This window comes from Suricata suricatta, chromosome 2 (assembly GCF_006229205.1).
Source record: "Suricata suricatta isolate VVHF042 chromosome 2, meerkat_22Aug2017_6uvM2_HiC, whole genome shotgun sequence".
Classification (NCBI taxonomy): Eukaryota; Metazoa; Chordata; class Mammalia; order Carnivora; family Herpestidae; genus Suricata; species Suricata suricatta.
This window is the reverse complement of record NC_043701.1, coordinates 169,161,892-169,188,228: the sequence shown is the minus strand read 5'-3', so window position 1 is coordinate 169,188,228 and position 26,337 is coordinate 169,161,892. Positions and strand designations below refer to the sequence as shown.

At 40.5% G+C, this 26,337-nt stretch overlaps 2 protein-coding genes across 14 annotated transcripts in view; one reads left to right on the top strand and one right to left on the bottom strand.

The window, feature by feature from the left end:
- The window catches only part of VTI1A (vesicle transport through interaction with t-SNAREs 1A), a 344,985-nt gene extending 335,412 nt beyond the window's left edge, over positions 1-9,573 (bottom strand). For 3 of the 11 annotated variants that reach the window (XR_003905737.1, XR_003905738.1, XM_029932593.1), the window contains exon 1: positions 8,274-8,521. Coding sequence is in view for 7 of the 11 variants with exons in the window: in XM_029932593.1 (XP_029788453.1) it covers positions 8,274-8,367 (94 nt within the window). In the remaining 4 variants the exon portion in view is untranslated. Of the gene's footprint in view, positions 1-7,900; positions 8,245-8,273; positions 8,524-9,478 lie in introns of those variants that run through there. The other 8 variants (XM_029932592.1, XM_029932591.1, XM_029932596.1 and 5 more) reach the window with 7 other exon arrangements.
- ZDHHC6 (zinc finger DHHC-type containing 6) lies at positions 8,752-26,044 on the top strand. Of its 3 annotated transcripts, none has more exons than XM_029932586.1 (11): positions 8,752-8,918; positions 10,361-10,840; positions 12,738-12,829; positions 14,213-14,372; positions 15,561-15,722; positions 17,386-17,439; positions 22,128-22,295; positions 23,284-23,325; positions 23,984-24,129; positions 24,220-24,266; positions 25,458-26,044. In XM_029932586.1, the coding sequence occupies exons 2-11, from the start codon at positions 10,574-10,576 to the stop codon at positions 25,559-25,561; spliced, it is 1,242 nt and encodes a 413-aa protein (XP_029788446.1). In that variant the 5' UTR covers positions 8,752-8,918; positions 10,361-10,573; the 3' UTR covers positions 25,562-26,044. The 3 variants fall into 3 exon arrangements, with proteins under 3 accessions (XP_029788446.1, XP_029788445.1, XP_029788447.1); XM_029932585.1 differs by having other exon boundaries at positions 8,752-9,024; XM_029932587.1 differs by lacking the exon at positions 8,752-8,918 and having other exon boundaries at positions 10,794-10,840; positions 14,305-14,372.
- Positions 26,045-26,337: the final 293 nt, after the last annotated feature.

The window sequence follows — 26,337 nt, the reverse complement described above, 5'->3', positions numbered from 1 at the left end:
CCTTATAGAAACGCCTAGAACTCTCACCTGAGTCTGATAATTTATCTATCACACTTACAGGTCTGACCCATTTTCTAGGTTGGGGGCTTCGGGAATACAGGATCCATGTCTTAATTATCCTCAGAGTCCCCAAACCTAGCCCTGAGCCTGCCATGTGATCAGTTCTTGGAAAATGATGGTAAATTGAAAAAATAACGTAGGACAGAGTAAACATAGACAAAAGAAGCTATGTTACCAACCACCCTGGTTCCTTTGCCTTCATACTTGCTCCTCTCTCCCATTTAGTCTTCCTAAAAGCTGGCTTTGATTCCATGGCTTGAGCCTAGCACAAGGTGTTCCACATTCCAGATCCAAGCAACCCTTCCAACTTTATTTCCAAGTGCTAGCTCTCCCGTGTGCATTCTACCTACTATCCAGACAGACTATTGGTCATTACCCAAGCACATCTCTCTTATTTTCGTTCCCTGCTCTAATCCTTTAACCTACCATTTAGGGTTCTATAGATTAATATAGATAATTGAGTCTGGCTAACCGAAGCCAAAAAAGGGAATTTATTAGAAAGATAGTTATTAGAATTAGAAGGGGGAACACTCTTAGAAGGAAATAGAGTGGCTCATAGAGTCAATGGTAAAAATGAGCCCCCAAGCTCAGAAAGGGCAGTTCCCAGGGTGGCTTGGGGCACCACGGGAGCAGGAACTCACAGTCTCTGCGAAGGGAGTCTCGAGCAGTGATGCCATGCTCTCTTCTCTGTTCACTCTGCTCATGATTTGAATCCCAGCAAACGTTCGATGCACTCACTTGGGTAATGTGTTCACCTCTTGATGTGGATAGGTGGCCTGTCAGTTCCACCAAGACTGGGTTTGGGTAGTTCCTCAATGGGAAATTGAGCCTCTGCTATCAGAAGATGGAATGGAGGATCTGGGCAGTCCAAAACAACAGATACCCACTGTGCCCACTTACTGCAACCTCCTTTAATATACCCTTTCCCCCATTTTTTATCTGCTATATTCCACTTATCCTTATAGGTGATCTCCTGGGACAGATGTTATCTCTTCTGAACTCCCAGACCTCTGTGCTCTGCTTTAGTGGCTCTGATAGTCATTAGAAACTGGTATAGTTTTACACCGAGATACCACCTCACGCAGGTAAGAGAGGCCAAAATGAACAAATCAGGAAACTACAGGTGTTGGCACAAATGTGGAGAAACGGGCACCCTCTTACACTGTTGGTGGGAATGTAAACTGGTACAGCCACTCTGGAAAACAGTGTGGAGGTTCCTCAAAAAATGAAGAATAGAACTCCCCTATGACCCAGCAATAGCATGGCTAGGAATTTACCCAGGGGATACAGGAGGGCTGATACATAGGGGCACATGTACCCCAATATACACAGCAGCACTTTTAACAATAGCTAAATCATGTAAAGAGCCTAGATGTTCATTGGAGTGCCTGAGTGGCTCAGTCGGTTAAGCCTCTGGCTTCGGCTCAGGTCATGATCACACAGCTTGTGGGTTCGAGTCCCGCATTGGGCTCTGTGCTGACAGCTAGCACAGAGCCTGGAGCCTGTTTTGGATTGTATGTGTCCCTCTCTCTCTGCTCGTGCTGTCTCTCAAAAATAAATAAAAAACATTAAAAAAAATTTTTTTTAAAGAGCCTAGATGTCCATCAACTGACGAATGGATCAAGAAGATATGGTTTATCTATACAATGGAATACTTTGTGGCAATGAGAAAGAATGAAATCTGGCCATTTGTAGCGACATGGGTGGAACTCGAGGGTGTCATGCTAAGTGAAATAAGGCAGGCAGAGAAAGACAGACATCATATGTTTTCACTCATATGTGGAATAGGAGAAACTTAACAGAGGACCATAGGGGAGGGGAAGGGGGTTAGAAATAGTTAAGGAGAGGCGGAGAGGCAAACTATAAGAGACTCTTAAATATTGAGAACAAGCTGAGGGTTGATGGGGGGGTGGAGGGGGAAATGGGTGACGGACATGGAGGAGGGCACTTGTTGGGATGAGCAGGGGTGTTATATGGAAACCAACTTGACAATAAGCTATATTAAAGAAAGAAAAAAGAAAAAGAAACTGGTAGAGTTTTCTCTTCACCCTCATTTCCAGCTCCTCGGAGCCAGAGACCACTCTTCACACATCTTTGTCCTAACTCTGTATTCAGCCTTCTACAGTGTTCCTCACATCTTTAAGAGAAGAATGAAAAGGTGACGATTTAGGAGGAAAGCATGAATGAGGATGAAAGGAAGAAAGGAAAGAAAGACTGCATTAGATGACCTTGGAAACATCTACCAACATTAAGTTTTGGCAATCTCTGGCACGATTCATAAGTATTCCCAAGAGAGCTTCATGCTTCCCATGCCAATGGCAACCCCTTTACAAATGGCTGGTGCCTAAGACTCAGAACTTCGTAAATAACAGCTATCATTAGTTTCACAGGGCCATGTGTTCAACGTTATCACAGTCAATCTTCAAAACAACCCTTTGGAGACACTAATATGATCCCATTCTCAGGCAAGTAAACAAACTCGGAGTGATTAAATATTTTCTCCCAAGTTAAACGGCTAGTAAATTGCAGAGTTGGAATTCCAACAAGGTCTGCTGTCTAGAACAGTGTCTTAACCACTGATGTACTACATAAAATACACTATATAAACAAATGTCATCACTTTTTTTGTATATAGGCTTGATGAATGCTGATATACATCTAAGTCTTTGTATAGTATGATCTCCTCTTGCACACTCAATTTTAACACAAGTGCCTCGTGCTTGTGTTACACACAAACCTACATAGTATGATTGGTTTGGGTCAGTAATAAAAGAAGTGTTTAGTTAGCCTTGCACACACCCCCCATAAAATAGTGCAAGTGTCAGAGTGAACTTGATTTCAGTTACTGCTGTCTTTGTGGAATGCTGGTATTTTTAGATAAAATAGTGTAAATTATGTATTGGAAAATATGTATTATGTATTGGGAAATATGGAATAAAACCACTAATAGAGGAACTTTTTATATTAAAGGACTTAAGAATGTATATATTACTAATGCTACACTATGTAGCATGGTAGACAATGGTCAGTAGTGAAACAAAGTCAGTCTAGAATGATCCATGTAATAACAGATTAGAGTTAGAGACAGCAATATGAACTTGTGTTTAACTTACTATAGATGGTTACACATACAAATACTTTGTGTTGTATATGCATATGTGACTTACTATACACACATGCATTTCCTTGTCTGTCAGCTGAGGGACTAGAAGCAATAATACCAGTAGCTATGAGCATACCTAGTGTCCAGATCTTGGTTTCCAACACCATTTCTCAATAAAAGGAAGTTGGAGTCTTTGTAGAAATGGCTGATTCTAGGACTGGTATGGGAAAAATACAAGATGATTTGGAGTATCCTGGAGAGTAAGAAAGTGCTAAACAGGAAAAACCAAAAGCCAAAACCCGAACCTGCAATGATAGGGTTATATTCAAAGTACACAGAAGCCAGTTGAAGGGGCTCCCAATGGTCAAAGCTAGAACTATCTGAACAACAAAATAAAGTAGTATTAAAATACAATATGAAGAATAAAATAAATATCATGAATCCATGGATATAAATGACTGAAAAGTAAGTGGAGAAGAATAGACAAAACCTCTCCTACAGAGAGCCCCAGATGATTAACATAGAGGCTAAGACTTGATGCCATACTCCTGAAGTGTAGTGCTATGCATATGATTTCCTTCCAAAGAGCATGGAAAAAAGGGAAAAAAAGTAACTTTACAGTAAAGAAACCTGATAAACACTACCTCACCCAGGTGATCAAAGTTAGTATCAGTAGTGATAAGTTACAGTATATATTCTTGATAGAATGTGATGAAAATCGTGCTTTATTTCTATGCTCTTCTTTCTCAAAAGCTAGAACTCCAGTCTGATCACGAGAAAGACATCAGGCAAATCCCAACTGAGGAACATTCTAGAAAATGTCCTACCAGGACTCCTCTAAACTGACGCCTAGAGAAAAGCCTGAGAAAATTTGTCACAGCTAAGAGGAACATAAGGAGCCATCATGAATAAATGTTTGTAGTGTCCTCGATTGGATCCTATAATAGTAAAAGAATGTTAGGTAAAACAAATGAATAAATGAAGCAAAACAAAAGGAAATCTGAACAAAGTAGTTCATAGACTTCATTTAATTGTAATGTATCAATGTGGGTTCACTGGCTGCAACAACAAATGTATCATATTAACATATGATGTTAATAGAGGAAACTGAGCATGAGATACATAGGGGTTCTCTGTATTATCTTTGTGATTTTTCTATAAATCTAAACGTGTTCTAAAATTAAAAGTTACTTTAAAAAAATCAATCAAGCCATTACTCAGGTTAACTGAATTGTTGAAGGGACAGGGGTCCCTCTGGGATTAGAGTGCAGGTATGGGATTCGAGTATAGCTCTTTCAATTTACAGTGCACCTGAGTTCCTGAATTAGGACTGGACCCATCTCTTCAACTCTAACTCTGTAAAACAGAAATGTATGCATGCAAGTGACACATGAAATATTTTCTAGTATCTACATTTTAAAAAGTAAAAAGAAACAAGTAAAATTAGTTGTAACATGTGTATATATTTAGTTTTAGTAATATTTAGCTCAATATATCCAAAACATTATCATTTCACTCTGTAGCCACATTTCAAGTGTTTGGTAGCTACATGTGGACATTACAGCTCCAGAGTCACATGTATTTCAAGCAAACCATGGTATTCATAAATAAAAGCAGACTTTCCTGAATTCTCCCACCTACAAACACTACAACCACAAAGGCAAAAGAGAATCATAGAGCATTTATAGCTTCTTCCATTCACAGCTACAACCTAGCTGGTCTCCAAAAGCCTCCAAGGATTGGCATAACTAACGAGCTACACGTGAGCATTTTCTTCCAGAAAGGACACCTGTTTTCCCCCATCACTTTCACTTCTTACCTCTGCCTCCCTTCTTGATATCCTGAATTCAAAGTCCAATTTCCATTTCATATCCAAAAGACACTGATCATTCACATTCTTTCAGATGTAGGCATTCTTCAAGAGAGATTCACCTGACTCTAGTCTAGGCAGAAAAGGAAGCATGGATTGAGGTCCAAGTTTCCTTTAAGAGTTCAATTAATATCACAAAGCCTGAGTAGCTGAGTCCTATCTCACCCCACCAGCTGTTCTTCAGCAGTACCAATAACATCACCAGTAGCTCATTTATCATGCATTTTTTCTGGGGGAAAATATATGCTAGTGTGTTCCAGGCTTTCTTTCATTTGGTTTTTACAACACTGTAAGTAAAGTTCAAGCAATTACCTCCTCTCCCCAATTTAAAGATGGAGGAAGCAGGCTTAGAGAGGCCGAGCACCTAGCTCAAGACTGAACATCCTGCACGTGGCAAAACAGGTGCCATGTGTAAAGTAGTAGGATTCACAAAAGATCATTTATCTCTCTGCAAATAACTGCAGAAGAACATTTTATTTAAGATTCTTGACGAAGCCTGTCTAATGTAATGGAAGCTTTGCACCTGTAAAGTATCCTCTCACTTAGGATCCATCACCAGAAGAAAAGGAACTTCTGAATTAGTATTAGGTATGGTTTTCACCCATCAATTTTCCTGACTTTACCACAGAACACTAATCACTAAAATTAAGTCCCAAATACAGTGCCATAACATTATCACCAAGACAGGGACTGATCTGTTTCATTAGTCCACGTACTAAAATTAGTTAAATTCAAACACATCAGTCTAAGAGCGAAGTCTTTTTATTGTTTAAAACATATCACAGAGTAATCAAATTTCTTTTATAAAATAAATTTTTAAAGTACTCCATCTTTCCTATTCTCTCTGGAAGTAACACTTTAATACATTGTATACGCAGAGCACAGATTGAAGATCATTGCAATCAAGCCTACTCACTCTACTTCAATTTAAATAAGTTAATAAATTGGGGAATAAACTGCTTTGGCTGCAAAGTTTGCTAAAATTATAAACTTTTTAACTCAAGCAAATTATAGTTCATCTCCTCTAGGTCAACCACTAATGATGTTCTGATGGAGAGATATTATAACTACTTGTAGGCATACTGTTTTTTTTCATGGTTGTACATATTAATTTGTTAGTCCACAGACATACATATGAAATTCATAACTGCATGGATATATTTTCCATCTTTTTCTATTTATCAATTAGAAACAGATTACAAAGAGAGCAAGCATAAGTAACTATTAAGAGGGAAACTACTGCATTTTTAAGAATTACTATTATTCAATTAGTCAAGTCGGTAGGCATTTCTCCAGTGCCAGCCAAATGGTCTTTTTTCAATTCCAATGTAACTGCTATGGTTGGGCCTTATGCCATACTCTAGGTAAGGTGAGTCAAGGCTTTATTTTTAAGGTACGTAAATCAAAGGTGTCCTTCAATATTGTAAGACTCAATACATAAAACCATAAAGACAAGAAAAAAAATCAATTGTAACAAAAACTATTTTCTTGTAAACAGTTTTTACAACTTTGCACCCATGGATGACTTTGTTCCTTTATAAAACACCTTCTCAATACCAAAGCTATTAGCCCAAACAGAAAACACTTCTTTGTTAAAACTGTTACAATTAAAAATGAACAAAAATCCAACTGAAACCACAAGTTCTGATACTCTGAGACTCTGGAACCCAAGTCAAAGGAAGTAGTCTCCAGCAACACTGACAACAAAAATCAAGATGTTCTTGACAGTGGAGAAAAGCGGAACTGAAGAGAAGAGGTGAGGTGATGTATCATGAAGTGATGAGGCCATCAGCCACTTTCTCCCCAAAAATCTCTGAGGCAGCAGAGCTCGGTGGTACGCTACCTTGGTCCTCTCCTCTTGTTCCCTCACTTGGGCTCATAAACCTCTTTAAGACATGATCCACCTCTCCAGAACTAACTGGGACTTCAGGAGATGAGTGGGGTGTAAGTTCAGAGATCCTGGTCTCAAGCAAATGTCCCTATTAATAGAAAATAAGTGGGGGAAAGGAAAAGAAAAACAAAGAAATAAAGGAAGAAAATTATTTATAAACACACAAGTTTGGGGGAAATAGGGAAAGGGAAAGAGGAATGACAACTGAAGTCCAGCAGAAATTATTGCTGGCATCAAGGATTGACTAACAAGGTGGGAACAGGGAAGTTGCCCACCAGTTCACAGGTCAGTGAGCACCCTCTTTTCCGCACACGACACCCCAGAGCCAAGGTAGGGTCAAGTTCAGATGACAGTGCAGTTTCCGTAGCAAAACTAAGCTACGAGTAACAATCTTACCTACAACTAACTACTCAAATTAAATCTGTACTTAGAGAAAGGTAAATCCTAAAACACTGTCTCACAATAAAAAAAATTACCAAATATATTTATATTCATCTGTTCATTTACTTAAACATCTTTCTGACCCCTAAGTAAATGCCAAGGAAATCAAACATAGCTCCGACATTCAGAGTTGGCTGTTTAACATAGAAAGTAAGATATGCTAAAACTTCTAGAACAAGAACACTTCTAGATGGGATATGTGGCATCTTAAAAGTGAGAAAAATTATCCTGTTCCAAGTTTTACATAAAAGTGGGTTGCAGTCTCCCCAGAAGGATGAGAAATAAGAAATGGGGCTGGTGGTATGAAAAATACTAATAATTATAGCCTCTAACACCAAGAAAGGGCTTTCCATATATTAAATCAATCTCCACAACTCTAATGTCATGTACACTTCTCATCATTTTACCAAGAAGTTGAGAGAGATTCAAGAAACTTTTTAAGTGCTACGACTTTTAAGTGGCAGAGTTGGGTTTTGAATCCAGGCACCAAGGCTCTTAACCCTACTTGGCCGCACTTAATAGTATTATTACTTACAACGCAATGGTACTGTATATTGCAGACCCACGATCTAGGTACGTTCATTCATTTTCTTGTAATACTCAGATCTCTATTTTACAAACGAAACAAAAACAAAATAGAACAAAAACCTAAGACTCGGAGAAACGTTCCCAAGGTTGTACAAGTAACAAGGCGGTGGAGTCCGGATTCCAGCCCAGGAGGCTCCAATACCCGAGGCTCTTTGCACGGCACTCCACAACTCAGCCTGGATTCTGCTTTTACCCTCAACCAAGTCAGACTCCTTCGCCCCGGGAGGGTCCCCGAACCACCTCGCGCCTCAGAGACGTTTCACAGCCCGCGAGCCTCGCCCCTCGGGGCCACCCCCGCGCGGCCGGGTCAGGGCTCTCACCAGGAGGGAGTCGGGGGACCCGCGCAATCTTGTTGGTGATCTCTGCCGTGAGCACCGCGAAGTCCTGCTCGTAGCCTTCGAAGTCGGATGACATGGCGGCTCCGGAGTGATCGGCCCGGGCCGGAGCCCAGGTCGTGGCAGAGGCCACACGGGTCAGAGGAGCACGGTGTAAGGACCCCGGAGGCGGCCTCGACAGCAGAGCTGAGAACCGGGGACAGCTCCCAGCCCGGCCGCTTCCTGGTTGTTCTTCGCAATCTCGGTCTTCCGGAAATTGGCCTGCGTGCGGTTTTAATTGTCCGCTCCGGCTTCAAGATTTAAAAAACTCGCTAAGGAAAGCACTTCTATTAGTGCCCTCAGAAGCCTCCCAAAATTGGCGCGTCCTCAGGGACCACTGGAAGCATTTTTGGCTCCTCCACGTTCTGGAAAGCGGCTCCGGCTCCCCAAGCTCAAGGTCCCAGGAACTTGCTTCCCGAGGGAAGTCTGATGCGGCGAACCTGCCGGAAGTGGCTCTCACGGAGACCGCGCACGGGGCGGGAGCAGAAGAGCAGCTGCGAGAGCGCCGGCGGAGGGGCGGACTGGTAGTGGCAGGTCCCGCTCTCCAACTTCTTGCGACCAGGATTCGCTTTCTGCTGGCGCGGGACTGAGGTACCCATGATGGAGTTATCCGAGGAGGAAAAAACCTGTTCCGGGTGAGCCCAGGCCGCCCCGGAAATGCGATGGCGGAGGAGCGGGCACCGAGGACCAAACCGAGGTGGGAGTCGAGGCCAGGGATGTAACGATGATTCTGGCCGTTGGTCCTCGCCCCGTCGAGTGAGCCCAGAATCTCCAGAATGTTGAAACCAACCCCGCTTGCCAGGATGGTCCTCCTGAGCGAGGATTTCTAGGCGCTCTGCTCCATGATACGGGCGGGAAACTGAGGCACAAGGCGATGGCATCTGTTGCGTGAAAGTCTTTATGACCCTGTAATTCAGATCTGCCCTTGACTCACTGCAGTCCGGTCGGAAATACCCTTCCACAGATCTTCTGGCGCTTGCCGGCCGCCTTCCCTGTCCCCACTCCAGAACCACTTCCTCATTTTTTTTTCTCGAATACATTCATGTTCCTTCTCCTGTGTGCCTCCAGTCGGGACCTCACACGCAACTCTTGTCTCCCCTCCCCTCCCCTCCCTTCACTCTGGCTTTGCTTTCACTCGCTCGCCTCTTTACCTTTGGCCCGAGTTGATCCTTAATGTTGGTGTTTGGGGCGACCGCAGGCTGTAGACCCTGCCGGGCTCATACTTGACAAATCGAGACTGGGTAAGAGGCAGTTTAGAACTCTGTAAAAGGAATGAGATGATTTGGTGAAAGGAATTAAGTGATTTGGCTTCTAGTCTAGATTCAGCTGTTACTTGTGAACTTTGTGCAGTCACTTAGCCTTTGGAACCCAATTTCGGGATTCAATCAACCTTAAAGCCCTGCTCCTGCTCTAAAATCTTCCGTCTCTTCCAACCATCCACGAAACGACAATCACAGTTACCTGTCAAGTTAGAAACAAAGAAATAAAAACAACTATTTTAGAATCATGTATCCAGTTTACAGTTAGAAACAAAGAAATAAAAACAACTATCTTAGAATCATGTAACCAGTTTACACGCAGTTCAGACTTGAGCCCTATTTTTTTGTATCAGATAAAAATACAGTAAAACCTTGGATTGGGAGTAATTTGTTCTGCAAATGTTCTGCAAGATTGTCAAACATTTCTAATAAATTTTAACTTGATAAACGAGCAATGTCTTACAACAGGAGTAGTAGGTGACACGGAATGTCACATGATCAAAACTGAGTCCATGGTTCTTAAAATTCATTTTGATACATATGTGCTTTGGATTACAAACATGTTTACAGAACGAATTATGCTCACAAACCAAGGTTTTACTGGTGGCTACTCTTGCCATTTGATAAGGTACTCGTCCTATAGCACTTGTGAGATGCTTTTGTTTAGGTTGTTATTGAAGCAGTTAGATGGTTAGGAGTTAAGTATGGTATATACTTTATTATGGTATATAATAAAAATTTTTTCAATGAACCTTCTCATTTTGTTTTCTTTAGATTGGGTTTCAAGCTGAGATACTGGATTCTTCTAGTTAAGATAAAGAGCTCTGAGTATGTAACCGTGAAATACCATAATCTGCATTAACATCCCATACCCTAAAGGCATGACAATTAAGGAGCACACACGGACTTGTGGCACATGGAAATGTGTGCACAGAAAAAGGAAATCTATAATTTTCTAAAAGTAGGAAGGCATCCTTCCTCACCAAAATGGGTGCATTCTGCTCAATTATCAAGTTTGAAAATCTCCAAGAATTAAAGAGACTGTGTCACTGGGGTCCCTTCATAGCCCTTGGTGTCATAGCAATATGTTCTACGATGGCCATGATTGACTCTGTGTTGTGGTATTGGCCTTTACATACGACTGGAGGAAGCGTGAATTTCATCATGTTGATAAATTGGACTGTCATGATTCTTTATAATTACTTCAATGCCATGTTTATTGGTCCTGGCTTTGTCCCTTTGGGATGGAAACCGGTAAGAAAAGATCCCTTAAGATCAGGAACTCTAATGATAATCATAGTTTTAGTTTACAGCTTATCTAATAACCAATAATATCCAGCACAGCCTACTTCTTGCCTTGGTAGCAACTAAGCATATTCTAATTACTACTGATCATTGAAAGCTCAAAGAATTTATATTGTATCTACTTGGAAATATTCATCTAAATTAGTACTTCCCAGAGAGATTTTATTAAATACTGGTCCTTCATTAAAAGGGAAGAAAAAGAAAAATGGAGGGGCTGGTGAGTCCATAGTCCTAAATTTAGAACTACTGCATGTCATACACCTCTTGTAATTACACGGTGGAGTTTGACCAAGATCTTTTTTTTCTTAAATTTTTTAAATATTTATTTTTGAGAAAGAGAGAGAGGGAGACAGAATCTGAAGCAGACTTCAGGCTCTGAGCCGTCAGAACCTGATGTGGGGCTCAAACTCACAGACTGCGAGATCACATCCTGAGCCAAAGTCGGACGCCACCTAGGTGCCCCTAGATTCTTTATTTATGTAAATATTTACAGACCTCAGAATTAAGAACAAATCTCTAGAAATTGCTGACTTAAAACATAAAGTTTTGGGGCACCTGGGTGGCTCAGTTGGTTAAACGACCGACTTCAGCTCGGATCATGATCTCACGGTTCCTGAGTTCGAACCCCACGTCGGCTCTGTGCTGACAGCTCAGAGCCTGGTGCCTACTTCAGATTCTGTGTCTCTTGTCTCTCTCTGCCCCTTCCCCGCTTGTGCTCTGTCTCTCTGTCTTTCAGAAATAAATAAAGGTCTAACAAAAAATTTAAAATAAAGTTTTAAAGTCAATGTTAAAATCAGAACATTAGAATGTAACAATATGAATCGGTTACAGCTTTTTAAAAACTGTAGCAAGTTTATACTCATACATTTCCATATTTCTTGCTGAAGGGCACCACCTGGTAGCTTATTAGAAATGCAAAATCTTGGGTTCCGCTCCAGACCTACGAATCAGAATCAGCATTTAACAGAATCCCCAGATGATTCTTAGGTAAATTAACGTTCGAGAAACACCAGTGTACTATTTAAAGTGAGCACAAAGATGAGGAAGACAGCTTCATATTCTGAAAAATCTCATAATTGAAGAGAGAAACCAAGATACTTGTGTAAGTAATTACACTACAGAGAAGAATATCACGAGTGCTGTTGAAACCAGAAGGAAGTGATCCTTTTTAGCCGTGGACCCGAGAGAGGAGTGTATGGGAAAGAGGGCATTTCAGGCGTATAGTTTGAAATAACAGACAGGTTATGTACTGCAAACAAAGGCCGATTCTGGAGGGCCTTAAGTACAAGAGGAATACTTAGGAGGGATTAGAGGGTTTCATGCCAAGCTCTGACATAATCAGAATCATGTTGTAGGAATGTTATTCAGACAATAGACAGTTTGGATTAGAGAGAAAATATAGCACAGGAAAGTAGTTAGAAATGATTGAAATGGTGCAAGGGGGGAAGGGGAACCTGATTTCCTAAAGTATCAGCTCTACTGTTTGAATATCCACTCCAAAATACCTCCCAAGTTGTCAGCTACCTTTTTTCTGAACTCCTACAAAGATCCTACAAAGATTTTGGAAAAGTAGAACCAGCCACAATCAGTGGTTTGGGTGGAGCATGGGGAAGAGACATTAAAAATGACTTATGCTACTTGGAAGAGTGGTGCGGCTGTTACCAGAAATTCATTATTTAAAAGTATTTCCACTCAGATAAAAGGGCAGGAAATAAGTAAGTTACGATTCCGTCCTTATCCCCACCCCCCATAAAATCAGACCATACAAAAGCTTTTATTCATAAGGCTTGACTTACTACTTAGGGCCAGATGTCTGATGGATTTTTGTTTGCATTTTGCTACCAAGGAAAACTCTCAGGATAGCATGTACCTTCAGTACTGTAAAGTCTGCCAAGCGTACAAGGCTCCACGGTCCCATCACTGCAGAAAGTGTAACAGGTACTGTGTGTCTTTGTTGCTCATTGATGACTGATCACCTTGGTGCCTGGTCTCATGTTGTCGTTCTACCCTTTCTACGACATCAGTCCTAGTCCTGTGCTCTGGAAGGTGGCTTCTTTATAAACAAACACTGTCAAAATACTTTTGTCCATATCTCCATTTTATTCTTATCAATTCTGGTAATAAGTTACATCATCCTCACTCTTTTTGTTATAAGTGAAAAGCTTCTATTTATTTATTTATTTATTTATTTAGGAAAAATACACATTTACTTTGCTTCTTGCCCTGCCGAGAGTAAAAAGTTATGCCTTCAAGCTGTTTCCATAGGTCAGGATTAATCATGCTTGTTTTCTGTCATTTTAATTAGCTTTAGAATTGTTCTGGGTCTAAATTATAAGGGAGACTTGCCTTTCCCATTATTTTGATTGACTAATATTTACAGTTTATCCATAGCTAGTAAATGAATTCAGGTGCATATTATCACAAGTGTTTAATGTAAAAAAAAAACAATGGAAAGAAAACTGATTCATGATTTAAAAAATGAAATAAACTGGGACCTTTTTATTTTTTTAATTTAATTTTTAAATTTTTATTTTGAAGAGAGAGCAGGTGGGTGCCAGGGGCAGAGGGAGAGAGAGAAAATCTTAAGCAGGCTCGATCCCAAGACCCTGGGACCATGACCTGAGCCAAAATGAGGAGCCAGACATTAAACCAACTATGCCACCCAGGTGTCCCTAGACATAAACAGCTATTCCACTGATTAATTAGAAGTTTGTGGTAAGAGTGTTGAGGTTTAGGAGAACATTTGTAGCAAATAAAAGTTTGGTATGAGGCCAGGAAATTTTCTTCTAGCAACAGGGGAAGGAAGCTCAGTAAGACTTTGCTTGTTTTACCACACCTTATATTCCGTAGTTGGCTTGCTTAGTTCAGAGCATCCACGTCTAGAGGATGTGGACAGGAAGGAAGGAGGTTCTAGGTCTGCTGGGTCCCATCAACCCCAGTGGAGATTTAGAAGTAATTTTGAGGTCTTTGTTGTATTCTGTGTCAGTCTCTGCATTTCAGAGCTAGAGGTAAATTAGGAATCCATGCCTATTTCTTTATAATGAACCTCTCAGCGGGCCTCCTAACTTCTTTAAGCAAACTCACTTGTAGCAGACATCCTTTCCTCAGAAGCTGTTACAAAGCCTGCCTTTTCTTGTGCTGTTTAGTGTTCAGAGTTGTTTAAAAACTCATAAAGACTTTGCTTTCGGTTCCATAGAGTGTAATTCCTCTTGACTCATGGACATGCTGGATTCTTATTTGCTTTATCTTTTGAAGACCAAAGTAGTTTCAAGTAGATTGGATTTTTTGCCTCATGGTTCATGTAAATTTTTCTTTTGTTAGATGTGTGCTGAAGATGGACCATCACTGTCCTTGGATCAACAACTGTTGTGGTTTCCAAAATCATGCTTCGTTCACACTGTTTCTCCTTTTAGCGCCGCTGGGTTGTGTTCATGCTGCCTTCATTTTTGTTATGACTATGTATACCCAGCTTTATAATCGGGTAAGTGACAGTGTCTGTTATAAAATCACGCATGCCAGATTCAATGGTGGTTATGATAATTTAAAGAGTCCCTTTTGGAAATAAGATTTCTATGATTTAGGTTGGGAAACAGAACTTGGCTTTACCTGTATATGAATATCTTTTTTTAAAAAAGTACTAAAATTTAATTTTTTAAATGAAGAAAAATTATTTTGTTTTGGAAACTTACCTTACTAGCTGTAGTTGAAGTTGGTAATATTTTATTACTGTGTATATAATTTATTTGATTTCACACTTTGTAGCGTGGTAGGAATAATTAGAAGAAAAAAAGGAACAGGAAGAAAGAAACAACAGTAATATTTTCTATTTCCATGTGACTCATGTGCCAAGGTGTAGTTCTGTCTTTCATTTTTAATTCCAGGGCCCTGGAAGGTGGCTCATGAAGCAGGTGCGTGTCCTAAAATATGCAAAAGTTTAGGTTGATTTATGGGCAAGTAGTCATGAAATAACGTTCAGGGGTCACAAATTCAAGTCCCTGAAGAAGCCTGAAAGGTAAATGAGATTCACAGGCCTAATGGGACAGTGACACTGAGAACACTTGCCCTTCACGGTTGGGACAACCCATATACCCATATGCAACTTCAGCCACTTTTTAATCTTTAAAAATCTAGTCCAATAATACTAGATCTTCCAATTTTTCAGGAAAAATCAGAAAATCTGCATACTTTTTTTTTTTTTTTTTTTTTTTTTTTTTGGTTAGCATCTCTTGATTTTTAAATCTTGGCACCAGGCTGAATATTTTAAAACATTTTGCAGGCCAGGCATTAAGCATCTGCAGGCCATACTTGGCCTGCGTTTTGCCAGTTTTTAACCTCTGGATGTGGAACAGGAGGGAAGTAACAACTGAATTCCCAGCTATCTTTTTGCTGTGGGAGATTCCTGGTCACACTTTAGTCTGATGACTAGTGCTATCCATGCATAGTAATGGTAGTGGGCTGAGCCCAGCGCTTTTGAAGAATGCTATCATGCATATCAGTATGAGTTCAAGCCACAGGAGTCAGTAGAAACAAATTAGAAATTCATTGCTTTTAGCCACCGCTTCAGGTTATTGTTTGTTGATCTTTTTTTTTTGATTGAGTTGTTTTAAATGTTCCGGTAGTGTCTGACCATTTATGACAACGGACCGTTTCAAGGGTGTGTTGTTTGCAGCTCTCCTTTGGGTGGAACACGGTGAAGATTGATATGAGCGTGGCCCGCAGAGATCCTCCTCCGATCATTCCCTTTGGATTAGCAGCCTTCGCGGCCACCCTGTTTGCGTTGGGATTAGCTCTGGGAACAACCATAGCTGTTGGGATGTTGTTTTTTATCCAGGTAAGTTTCTTGGCTACCTCTAGCTAAAAGTTGTCAACTTATTGGAGCTACCTATAATGAGAAAGAGGTAAAGGGTGCATTTAAGAATGCAGTGTGAAGTGGAAATTACTGTTACGTACTCCATCTAGGTAACTAATTTAACCTCTGTACTGGTCAGATAATTTTGAAGGAACTTTGTCAGAATTTCTAGGTAACTTTCTTAATTTTTAATATGTTAATTTTGAGTCCAATATCACTTTATAGTTGAGAAAGCTCTTCTCACATTTATGGTCTCTCTTGATCTTCACCCCCCCCCGCCCCGCCCCTCCAGAAGGAGTTGAAGAGGAGTATTTTCCCTTCCTTACAGAAGAGCAATCAAATCACAGAAAAGTTAAGTGACTTAACCCAAGATCATCCACTCATATATTCAGTAAACATAATTATTAATGCTATTTTATAACAGCATAGATTTAATCATCAAAATATTGCCAGCATTTATCATGCACTTATTATGTGCAAGACACTCTTAAGGACATCACATACGTTAGCTCATTTAATCTCCATAACAAGTCTATGATATGGATGCTATTTAATGTCTACTCTGATGAATTACTCTGCTATTTTCTGAGGGTACAGTAATGAAAATGAAAAGTGTCCTCCCCCTAGGGAAGTCACAATTAGCAGTAAACAGACAACTAATACCGGATGGTGTGGATGTCAGACATTTATGTACAAAGTGCTGTGAGAACACGGAGGAGAAGGATATGGCCCTGAAGAGATCACAAAATGGTCATCATTCATTCCATTCACTGAATCAGTTTATTCATTAACTGAAGGCCTGCTGGAGGCCAGGTGTTGTGCTAGGCTCTAGGAACGTGAAGAGGACTCCTTGCCCATGGGGGGTTTACTGTGTCTCTACGGACGCAGCCAGACTTTGAGGAATTGCAGAAATGCTGGACCTGAGCGCTCTGGTGCCTCACCCCACCTGTCTAAATCATAGTTTTAAAATACACCCAATTTTGACCATCCCTCATACTTTCCGTTAGTCTGGGGTCAAATTCTTTGAAAAAATTTCCCCAGTGTCTCTCATTAAGAATTAAATTAAAAATAAACTAAAACCCTGTGGTGTAAAAACCCACAGAAGTGGAGTTAGTCCTATCTAGGAGGATCAATTAATAGACTCAGGACTGAATACATGGGGGTTTTAAGGTAAACAGAAGATCTGGGTTAACTGAAATGAGTCATTTTCTTATAATACATAATCATAAATTTAAGGTTAATTAAAATAGTGATAAGAGATTTTAATAGCAAAATACGCAAGTACTGATTAAATGGATTATAGCCATATTTTATGAATACTTTGGAAACCTTGATCAGAAGATAGTACTTAAAACATGAGTTTTTATTAAAATAGTAGATTCAGATTTGATTATGGATTGCCGTAATCGTGTATGGCGAGGTGTTGTGGTGCAGTGCTGGAGAACAAGAACTTCAGAGTCAGACAGACCACACGCTGAGTGCGTTGCTTACCCTCTGTTATCCTGGTATCTTCATCAACGGAATGGAGCCACAAAAACTATCCCACAGGGTTCCTGTGAAGATGATAATCTTAAACAGACCGAAGTTTTATCGTAAAACTTTATGTTTTATCGTAAAACTTTATTTTTCATCATTTAATTTTCAGATGAAAATAATTCTCCGAAACAAAACTTCTATTGAATCATGGATTGAAGAAAAGGTAAATTTTAAATCATTGTTTCCTCAGTATCAATAAGGATTAGTTTATAGGCCAGATTAACCAATATGTGCCCAGAAGTAAAAACTTGACTATCAGATGGCTTCCGTAAGTCATTTACATGCCACAGAGGTAAATACGGAAACATTTTGATTCATTCTTAATTTGATATAACTACCACAGAAATATGCTTCTCGTTCACCCTGGGTTGCTAAAGAAGTCTAAGCCACATATTAAACCATTTGGCCCTTCTTTCTCATGTTAGGGGAGAAGGCAGACCATTTGGAAAGGGACTTTTGTCCTATCAAGGTGCCATTAAGGGTTTTGTTTTTTTTTAGTGCTTTAGGACTAAAAAAAAAAAGAAAAAAAACATATAAGCCCAGGTTCTAGCATAGCTTGCCACAGACCTCATAACCATTGTGATTTTGCTGTAAAAAGTCAGTCTGATTACTCTGCCCCCTGCTTAAAGCTGCCCAGAGCCTCGCCGCCGCTGGAGCAGGGGTTATAAACCCACATGCCTGCAGGGGCCATTAGGTAGCGCAGATGACACGGGCTGGCCTGTGGACAGCGCTGCCTAACAGGTGAAGCGGATTGTTGCTGTAGGGCCACTCAGCCAGTATCATGAGATCATCCCACTGTTTTTCAAGAAAAGCAAGAGATCTGGATTTCTGTGACATCTCTTTTCTGTTTTTAAACATTAGTAAGAAATTCACATTAGAAGCAAACAAGCTTTGTGGGCCAAATAAAACACACTGATAGGACGTGGTTAGCCCCTGGCAGCCAGTTGTGGACTTGAATATAGCAGCAGCTCTCAGATGTTTTGGTCTCAAGACCCTTTCACAGTAATTCTGAAAATTATTAAGGGCCCCGAAAGAGCTTATGTTAATATGTGTAATATCTATCGATGATTGCCATATTTTGTGAGAAAAATTGTGAAGATTTATTATTTCATTTAAAAATAATAATAATAGGGGCACCTGGGTGGCTCATTTGGTCAAGCATCCGACTTTGGCTTAGGTCATGATCTCATGGTTGGTGGGTTTGAGCCCCGCGTCGGGCTCTGTGCTGACAGCCAGCTCCTGTCTTCAGATTCTGTGTCTCCCTCTCTCTTGGACCCTCCCCTGCTCACACTGTCTCTTTCTCTCTCAAAATTAAATAAAACATTAAAAAAAAATTTTTTTTAAATAACAATAATAAACCCATTATATGTTAATAAAATAGCCTATTTTTTTTAATTATTATATTTTACAAAGGGAAATAGGGAGAAGAGTGGCACTATTTTATAGTTTTACAAATCTCTTTACTATCTGACTTCACAGAAGACCATTTGATTCTCACATCTCTTGCATTCAGTCTGTTGAGCTATGTGGCTTTGATTGAAGTTTATGAAGAAACTCCAGCCTAACACAGAAAAGTAGGTAGACAAGGATAGAGCATTTTAATAAGGTTTTTAGATAATCGTGGATATTCTTTGATACTACATTGAAACTTGACAAGTGATAGTTCTTGAAAGGCTAGTTTCTGGGAGATGTGAAGATACATCCGTAAACTTTGATTTCTTTTACATTTAAATGCATCAGTACGTCTTGCTCTTTGAATAGGCCCAGACAAGATTTTATAACTCCAGATACTGGCTATTTGGAAAATATCGTTTTACAGGATTATGAAGATTTTCCAAATGCTAACACCTTCATTCATATCACTACCAATGTTATGGGGGAAATCTTGCAATTTTGGAAAGCTGTCAAGCTCATAGTGGTGGATACAAATTTTCCAAAATTCTAATTTTCACTTGAAAGCCTTCATTTTTTCAGTTGTTTACGTTGAAGTAACAGCTTGAGTTTGTTCATTTTTGAGAAAATTTCTGCCAAATACTGACATTTCAGTAAACTTTCTTTGTTTCATTACTCATTCTTTCAATAAAAATAGCGTTATGGAAGAAGCTGGCTCCACAGCTCTGGTTAGTTCTCAGCTCAAACGTCTTCCTCGAGACAGACACTGCTTTCGGTGCACTTCCCATCTGATCACACAGAATGTTGAAAGGACATCTACTTGAGGTTGAGATTTAATAAAAAGAATAATTTTTATTGCTTCATCAAGGACATTCTTATGTAGAACTTTTGGGTGTTTTTTTTTTAAATTATGAGTCTGTAACAGTGAAGAGTATAATAATCACTGGCACTGGTGGGGCCACTGTCTTGAGTCCTGCTTAAGGTACCGGCAATCTTACCCACTATTGCAAATGTCAACACAATGAAAAAGGCAAAGGACATCTTAGTATTATAGTGAAAGTTGTTTGACTTTGTGGGACCCCAAGAAAAGGTCTCGGGGACTGGAAGAGGTGTGCAAAGCATGCTTCGAGAACTGCTGATAGACAGGTTTAAGCCCAGTCTCCGTAGCCATTACGTAAACTGCTCACGTCTTCCCCATGTCCCCTCCCCCTTCCCCATGTCTTCCCATGTTTCTTCTACCGCAGCCCCCACCCCTCCACCCCGTACCGACTACTACCAGAAACCAAAAAGCTTGTGTACATCCTGTGCTTTTGTATGTTTCCACATGCCATTCCCTCTGCCTAGAACCCTCTTCCTCCTTCTTTTGTGCCTGATTTCTTGTCCCTCAAGACTTAGCTTAGGTGCCATTTCTTCCTGACTCTCCCTAGACTAGTTAAGTACCTTGTTTGCCTTTTCCATAGCATCTGTTGCCTACCTCTGTTGCCTTTTAACACAGTATTGCTAGAATTCCCGCAACTTCTACCAAATGCTTCTCTTAGGCAGAGACCATGCCTGTAAGAGTTACCTTAAGGTGGCGACCGAGCGGCCATTATGCTGTGGGTCGGAGAAAAGCTCTGTGCACCGACAACCCCCACCCCGTCACCTGCAGCCCTGGAATGTCCTGTGCCAGTTTGAAAACAGCCAATCATGAAGCTCCAGCTTCCCATCACTCTGACAGAGGAGGCAACCTATCCCATCCCGCCATGTCCCTGAAATGCCCTTACTTGGTAATCTGCCCTCCCAAGATCAAACCCGGAACCCCCTCACCCATAAAATACCTCGCCCCTCCCAAACTGTGTGCGACTTCCCTGACTCCCCACTCCCGGGGTCACGGAACCTCGCCCAGGAATCGCAGATCCCAATAAAGTCTTTCTTGGCTCTATAACTTGGTCTCTTTCTTTCCTCTCATCTCTGCCTCCATCTGTTAAATCTTACAATGTCTAAGTCATGTTTTTAAGCTACACTTATCCTTAACCACTCTGTTAATAGCTTAAATCTGTTCTCTGAGACTCTTTTCCATTGTGAAGACTCTGAAGCTTTTGTTTATAAAAAGAAAATAAATTATCTTTTACTTTTTGGGTGAGAATTTATACAGTTCAGTAATATACATACATGAAAATTTTTTGATTGAATTAATATCAATATTACTTTATAAGTAACTGCAAGGAGTTTTTCCTAAAATATTGTGCCCTGGTAATAAAATAATTCAAGGTAATATTTCTAAGTTATCATAATCTATCGTGATTATATTAATAATTTTTTTGAATAACCGAGGCTCTTTATAGAGTACTATGCTAAATCTAGAAGTTATTTTATTTTTAATATTTTTAAATGTTTATTTTTAAGAGAGTGGGATAGTGGGAGTGGCAGAGAGAGGGGGACAGAGGGTCCAAAGCGGGTTCTGTACTGACAGCAGCGAGCAAGCCTGATGTAGGGCTTGAACTCAGGAACCCTGAGATCATGACCTAAACGAAGTTGGATGCTTAACAAGTCGAGCCACCCAGGTGCCCTTAGAACTTATTTTAAAACTGCACTCTGTTGCCAAGTAAAACATGCAAATAAACTAATATATTAAGTTTATAGAAAATTTATTGAAATTACCACACACTAGAATTTATATAAGTTTCAACTGGGTTTGTACCCTTATTGTAGGAATAAATAATGTATATTTATGCCACTAGGTGTCAGTGGAACTTAAATTCTAAGCCCGTTTGTTGTCCTTAAGTTAAAGCTAACAATTAAATTTAACAATTAAATCATTTATGCAACCTGAATATTTGCATATATGCATAAAATGTACATACAAATGCATATATAAATGAGTATATATACATGTGTGATGGTATAAAAATCCTAAAGAAAATCCGCACGTATCTGTTAATTAAAAAAAAACAACATTCACAAATGCCGGCTTCCCCGGCGCGCCTGTGCCGGCCATTCCCGTGGGTGTTGCTGCCGCCCAGGATGCACCAGCGCGTTGTAGAGCCCCCGCGGAACAGTTCTCCCTTCCTACGTGAACTCTTGCTTTTCCTTAAACTTTTTTATCAACATCCCTTCTTTACACCTTGGGTTTTGTTTTTTTTTTTGCTTTGCTAAACAACCAGGAGCATTGAGGATTTTGTATATGTGGTATAAAGCTATTGCCTCTTTGAATAAGCATTTTTGATTACTTGTTCTGAAATAAGGCCTGTCAGACATTTCCTGAATAATCTCCTACGAGGTTGGTGTCATGTAGCAAGTTCCTCTCTAGATAAATTTGTGTCTTCTGCGCGCACGAACATTACAACAGGGAGGAAGCACTTTTAGGAGTGATCGAGATGTGAGAAATGAATGTGTATTACCCTCAGTACTGTCAACAGTATGTGACTTAAGCCAGTGAAGGCAGAGGCGTTTGCCACCTTACATCTCTGCTCCCCACAGGCTAAAGATCGGATTCAGTATTACCAACTGGATGACGTCTTTGTTTTTCCATACGATATGGGAAGTAGGTGGAAGAACTTTAAACAGGTATTTACGTGGTCAGGGGTCCCTGAAGGAGACGGACTCGCGTGGCCAGTAAGAGAAGACTGCCACCCGTACACCTTAACAGTGAGTACTCCTGTTCAAGGAGTCTTTCCTTTCCGTTTCATTTCCTTCCTCTAGTTCCTCTTAACTCAGATGGCGTTTTATAGTAAAATAATGAATTTTTTTTCAGTATGGCCTTAAGGTAAGAGTCCTAAAACACCTCTTGTATCATGTCTTTCTTTTCATTTAATCTTTCTTTACTTCTCCATATGTGTGAGGTGAAGTCCTGACCCCTTCACTCAGTTCTATAAAATCTGGCCTAAAACTGCCCTCCAACTGCTTCCTAACAGGAATCACCCTGTCCAGGCAGCCTGGCTTCCTCGGTGAACTCATGTGCATTCCTGCCGCCTACCTCTATCCACACTGTTTTTCTAACATGACTTCCCTATCAGAAATAATATTAAGGCCAGTTTCAGCCCCATCTCTTCCAAATTTGACACTTAACCGCATACTACTCCGTGGTGCATGTGAAGTCTCATATTTTTATTTACTTCTTAGATCTTTAATTTGACAGGATTTCTAGTACAGAGACCATGAGCTATCTCAATTTTCCTTACTATATCTAACATAGTACCATTTATTTAATTGTTGCTGAATAAGTGAAGAAAAGTGAGTCATCATCATGACTTTTAGTTGAGACTTGTGCATGAATTTTTCAGTCTGTCTGCCTTGTCTCTAAGGGGTCCCTGAATCTGTGTGTTCTCCTCACCTCCGGGACTAGCCTGGAAGCCCCCAGAGGACAGAGAGCACATCTCCCTGGGCCCCAGGGAATACTCGATGGGTATACGCAGATGAAGACAGTAGAGAAAATACTGAGAAGAAAGCCCATCAGCTCCTGTCCTCAGTCCTAGGACCCTCTTTCCACGCTACAAGGAACATGGGACCTCGGAATTGTCGGCACTGTGAAACGCTGGAAAATCGGGAGTTTGTCATGTCACTCTGATGTAGTAGATGGCAAAGGGCTACTTTTGAACACTGTGTTTATGTTTTTTCTTTTTGTATCTCCAAACAGATTGAACAGTTGAAACAAAAAGCAGATAAAAGAGTCAGAAGTGTAAGTAATTTTTTGCAATGATACTAGTTTCTTTTTCCTTTTTGTCAGACTCTATACTTCTGCATAGTTTTTGAACTTGCCTTTGAGTAGAAGCCAACTGTGGGCTCTTATTAAATAATATTTCCTAACATAATTGTTGAAATTTGATACAATTCACTTTTGTTTTCACTTACATGGTTTGGACTGGACGTCTGGAGGGAGTGTAGTCAGTTAACGTTGCTAGCAGAAAAATAATTACCCTCAATGTAGCTCATTGGTGTGAAACCCATCCTTACACTTCTGCTGTACAGTGTGATGGCCACTAGCCACATGTGGCTATTTACATGAATTAAAATCAAATAAAAAATTCAGTTCCTTGGTTGAACCAGTAGCTACACGTGTCTAGTGGCCACCACGTTGGGTTCCACAAAGATAGAGCATGTCTGTCCTTGCCGAAAGTGCTGTTGGACAGCACTGCTCTAGAATTTAATTCTTAGCTGTGTGCTTGAAATGAAGGGTAAGAAAAGCCTGGAGAACCAGAAACATCACTCGGCTCCCATAAAGGAACTGGGAGGGAAAGACTGGTCACTTGATACTTTGGGTCTTCATTTAACAATTTAAATTCAAACCTACAGAAACTCAGGGGTAAACGTTCTGTTGTTCTGATCCTGGATGCCAGGTTCGGTATAGAGTGATAGAGGATTACAGTGGTGCCTGCTGTCCTTTGAATAAAGGCATCAAAACCTTCTTCACGAGTCCCTGCACCGAAGAGCCTCGAATAAGGCTGCAGAGAGGGGAATTCATTTTAGCCACGAGAGGGTTACGGTAAGCGATCGGAGGTGCTGAGTTTCTTCTTTAATAACAAAGTTTGCATCTTGCCTAAAAAAATTAATTTTAATCTTTTAAACATTTCAGATACTGGTTGTATGGAGACAAAATTCTTGATGATTCCTTTGTAGAAGGTATGGAAATGGAGGGGGATGTTTCATAGACAAGACTGCTAGTAATCATTCCAAATTTGACAAGAATAACTCCTAACAGTCACTTGCCACATGCATCAGGGTACCTATTAGACATATCCTCAAGCAACAGAAAGAGGCTTCTTATTTCTCCACTGCACTTCTATTTATCAGGTCCTTTTAAGGGTAGCTAATGTTGGAGCTCATTGTCACCCGTGTGACAGGCACCTGTGGAAGTGCCACTTGCTTCATGTAGCACCCAAGTCCCCAGCAGCCCTCTGCGGGGGGTGCTAGCATTTACCTTTCATTAGTGAGGGAGCCAAACACAATGAAACTGAGCACCTTGACCAAGGCTGCCCTAAAAACAGATTAGAGCCAGGGCTCCAAGCCAAGTGGCCTGTGCCACACCTCCCCACTGTGAATAAATATTCCTATTACATTATTAACAGAAACTGATGGATTGAAATTTTCCATGTCTCTGATTTTTCTAAGTTTTAGAATTGTTTTTATTTTTTTTAATGTTTGTTTTTGAGAGAGCGTGAGCAGCGGAGGGGCAGAGCAAGGTGGAACAGAGGATCTGAAGCAGGCTCTGTGCTGACAGCAGCAAGCCCGATGTGGGGCTTGAACTCACAAACCGTGCGGTCATGTGTGACCTGAGCCAAAGGCAGACACTCAATCAACTGAGTCACCCAGGTGCCCCTAGAATTGTTTCTTTTTAAAGATTAATCCTGGATGCTTTAAAAAAAAAAAAACACTGGGTTAATTCTTAATTAACCCCATACGATTGCTTAGGCCACCTTGGCATAAAAATTTATACATTAGAGAAAAACCTAAAAAGGAAATTCACAGAGGCTACAGGGAGATGGTTCCCTGAGACAGACAAAGTATGACAGTGCGCCAAATACACCACAGTCACACACGTGTACCTGAATATCCGTGCTGGGACATCCCACGCCGGCTCCCCTCAGGCTGTCCTGAGGCACATTAGCACGTAACGGAATGGAGAAAAACTGGTTTTCTACCTTGTTAGAAGTATTTAAAAACCATATTTTTTCCCCTCAAATTATGCTTATAAAATACAGTAAAGGGTGAAAAACGTAAAGCATAACTAAAAACTTATTGAAGGAATAGGACTTAGGGGTTCACTATCCTTTCCATAGATCTGTTTCACATCAATTTTATTTCCTTCCTCAGGTGTTTCAAGGATACGAGGCTGGTTCCCTAGAAACTGCGTGGAGAAGTGTCCCTGTGAGGCGGAAACAGATCGAGCCCCAGAGGGCGAGAAGAAAAATAGATAGCCTCGGTTACAGTAAAATTACCCTTTAAGTCCCCTCCATTACTTGAAAACCGTACAGATCACTAAAGAATTATGCAATGAGCCTACTCTGGTTAAGGTGTTCTTTCCCTCAAAGGAGTATTTTTATTACCATTTTGAAATGGAGAAGCCATTCTGCATATGCCTTTCAATTCTTCCCCCTCTGCCGCCTCTCCCCAGACGGAAAGACTTCACCCAAGTCAGTCAGTTGCATTTCCTCTAGGACTTTTCTATGCGCTGCACACTACGGACCTCACCTGCAGATACAGTTTCCCCTTTGCCAGGAGCATCTGCATGTGATGCTTTTGTTCTGTTTCCCCCTCAACCGACATTTCTTATGTACTATTCTAGATTCTATAGAACATAATATGTTAAGATTCAATATAAGCTGAAATTTTATTACCTGTCTTTTAATAATGCAGATTTTGTCAAAGTCAAATAAAGATCAATGGATGTTCTGTATAAATCTAGTTTTTACTAAAAGCCTCTTTCTTTTGTCTGACTAAAAAGTCTTGTCTTAGTTCTTAATGGAAAACCTTCTCTGCGACATAGTGAGATCACAGCGTTCTAGGATCCTGGATGCGCAGCCTCGTGAGCGCCGGCCGCGCATGCGTGCTCGGATCTGTCAAAGCCCGAGTCTTCTGTGAGTGGTACGATCTAAGCCGGTGGATTTGGGGGCTTAAAGTCGGACTGGTCTAAACACAAGTAGCATTATAGAAGTCACCTACTCCGATACTGATTCTTTCTAAGGTAGGGAAT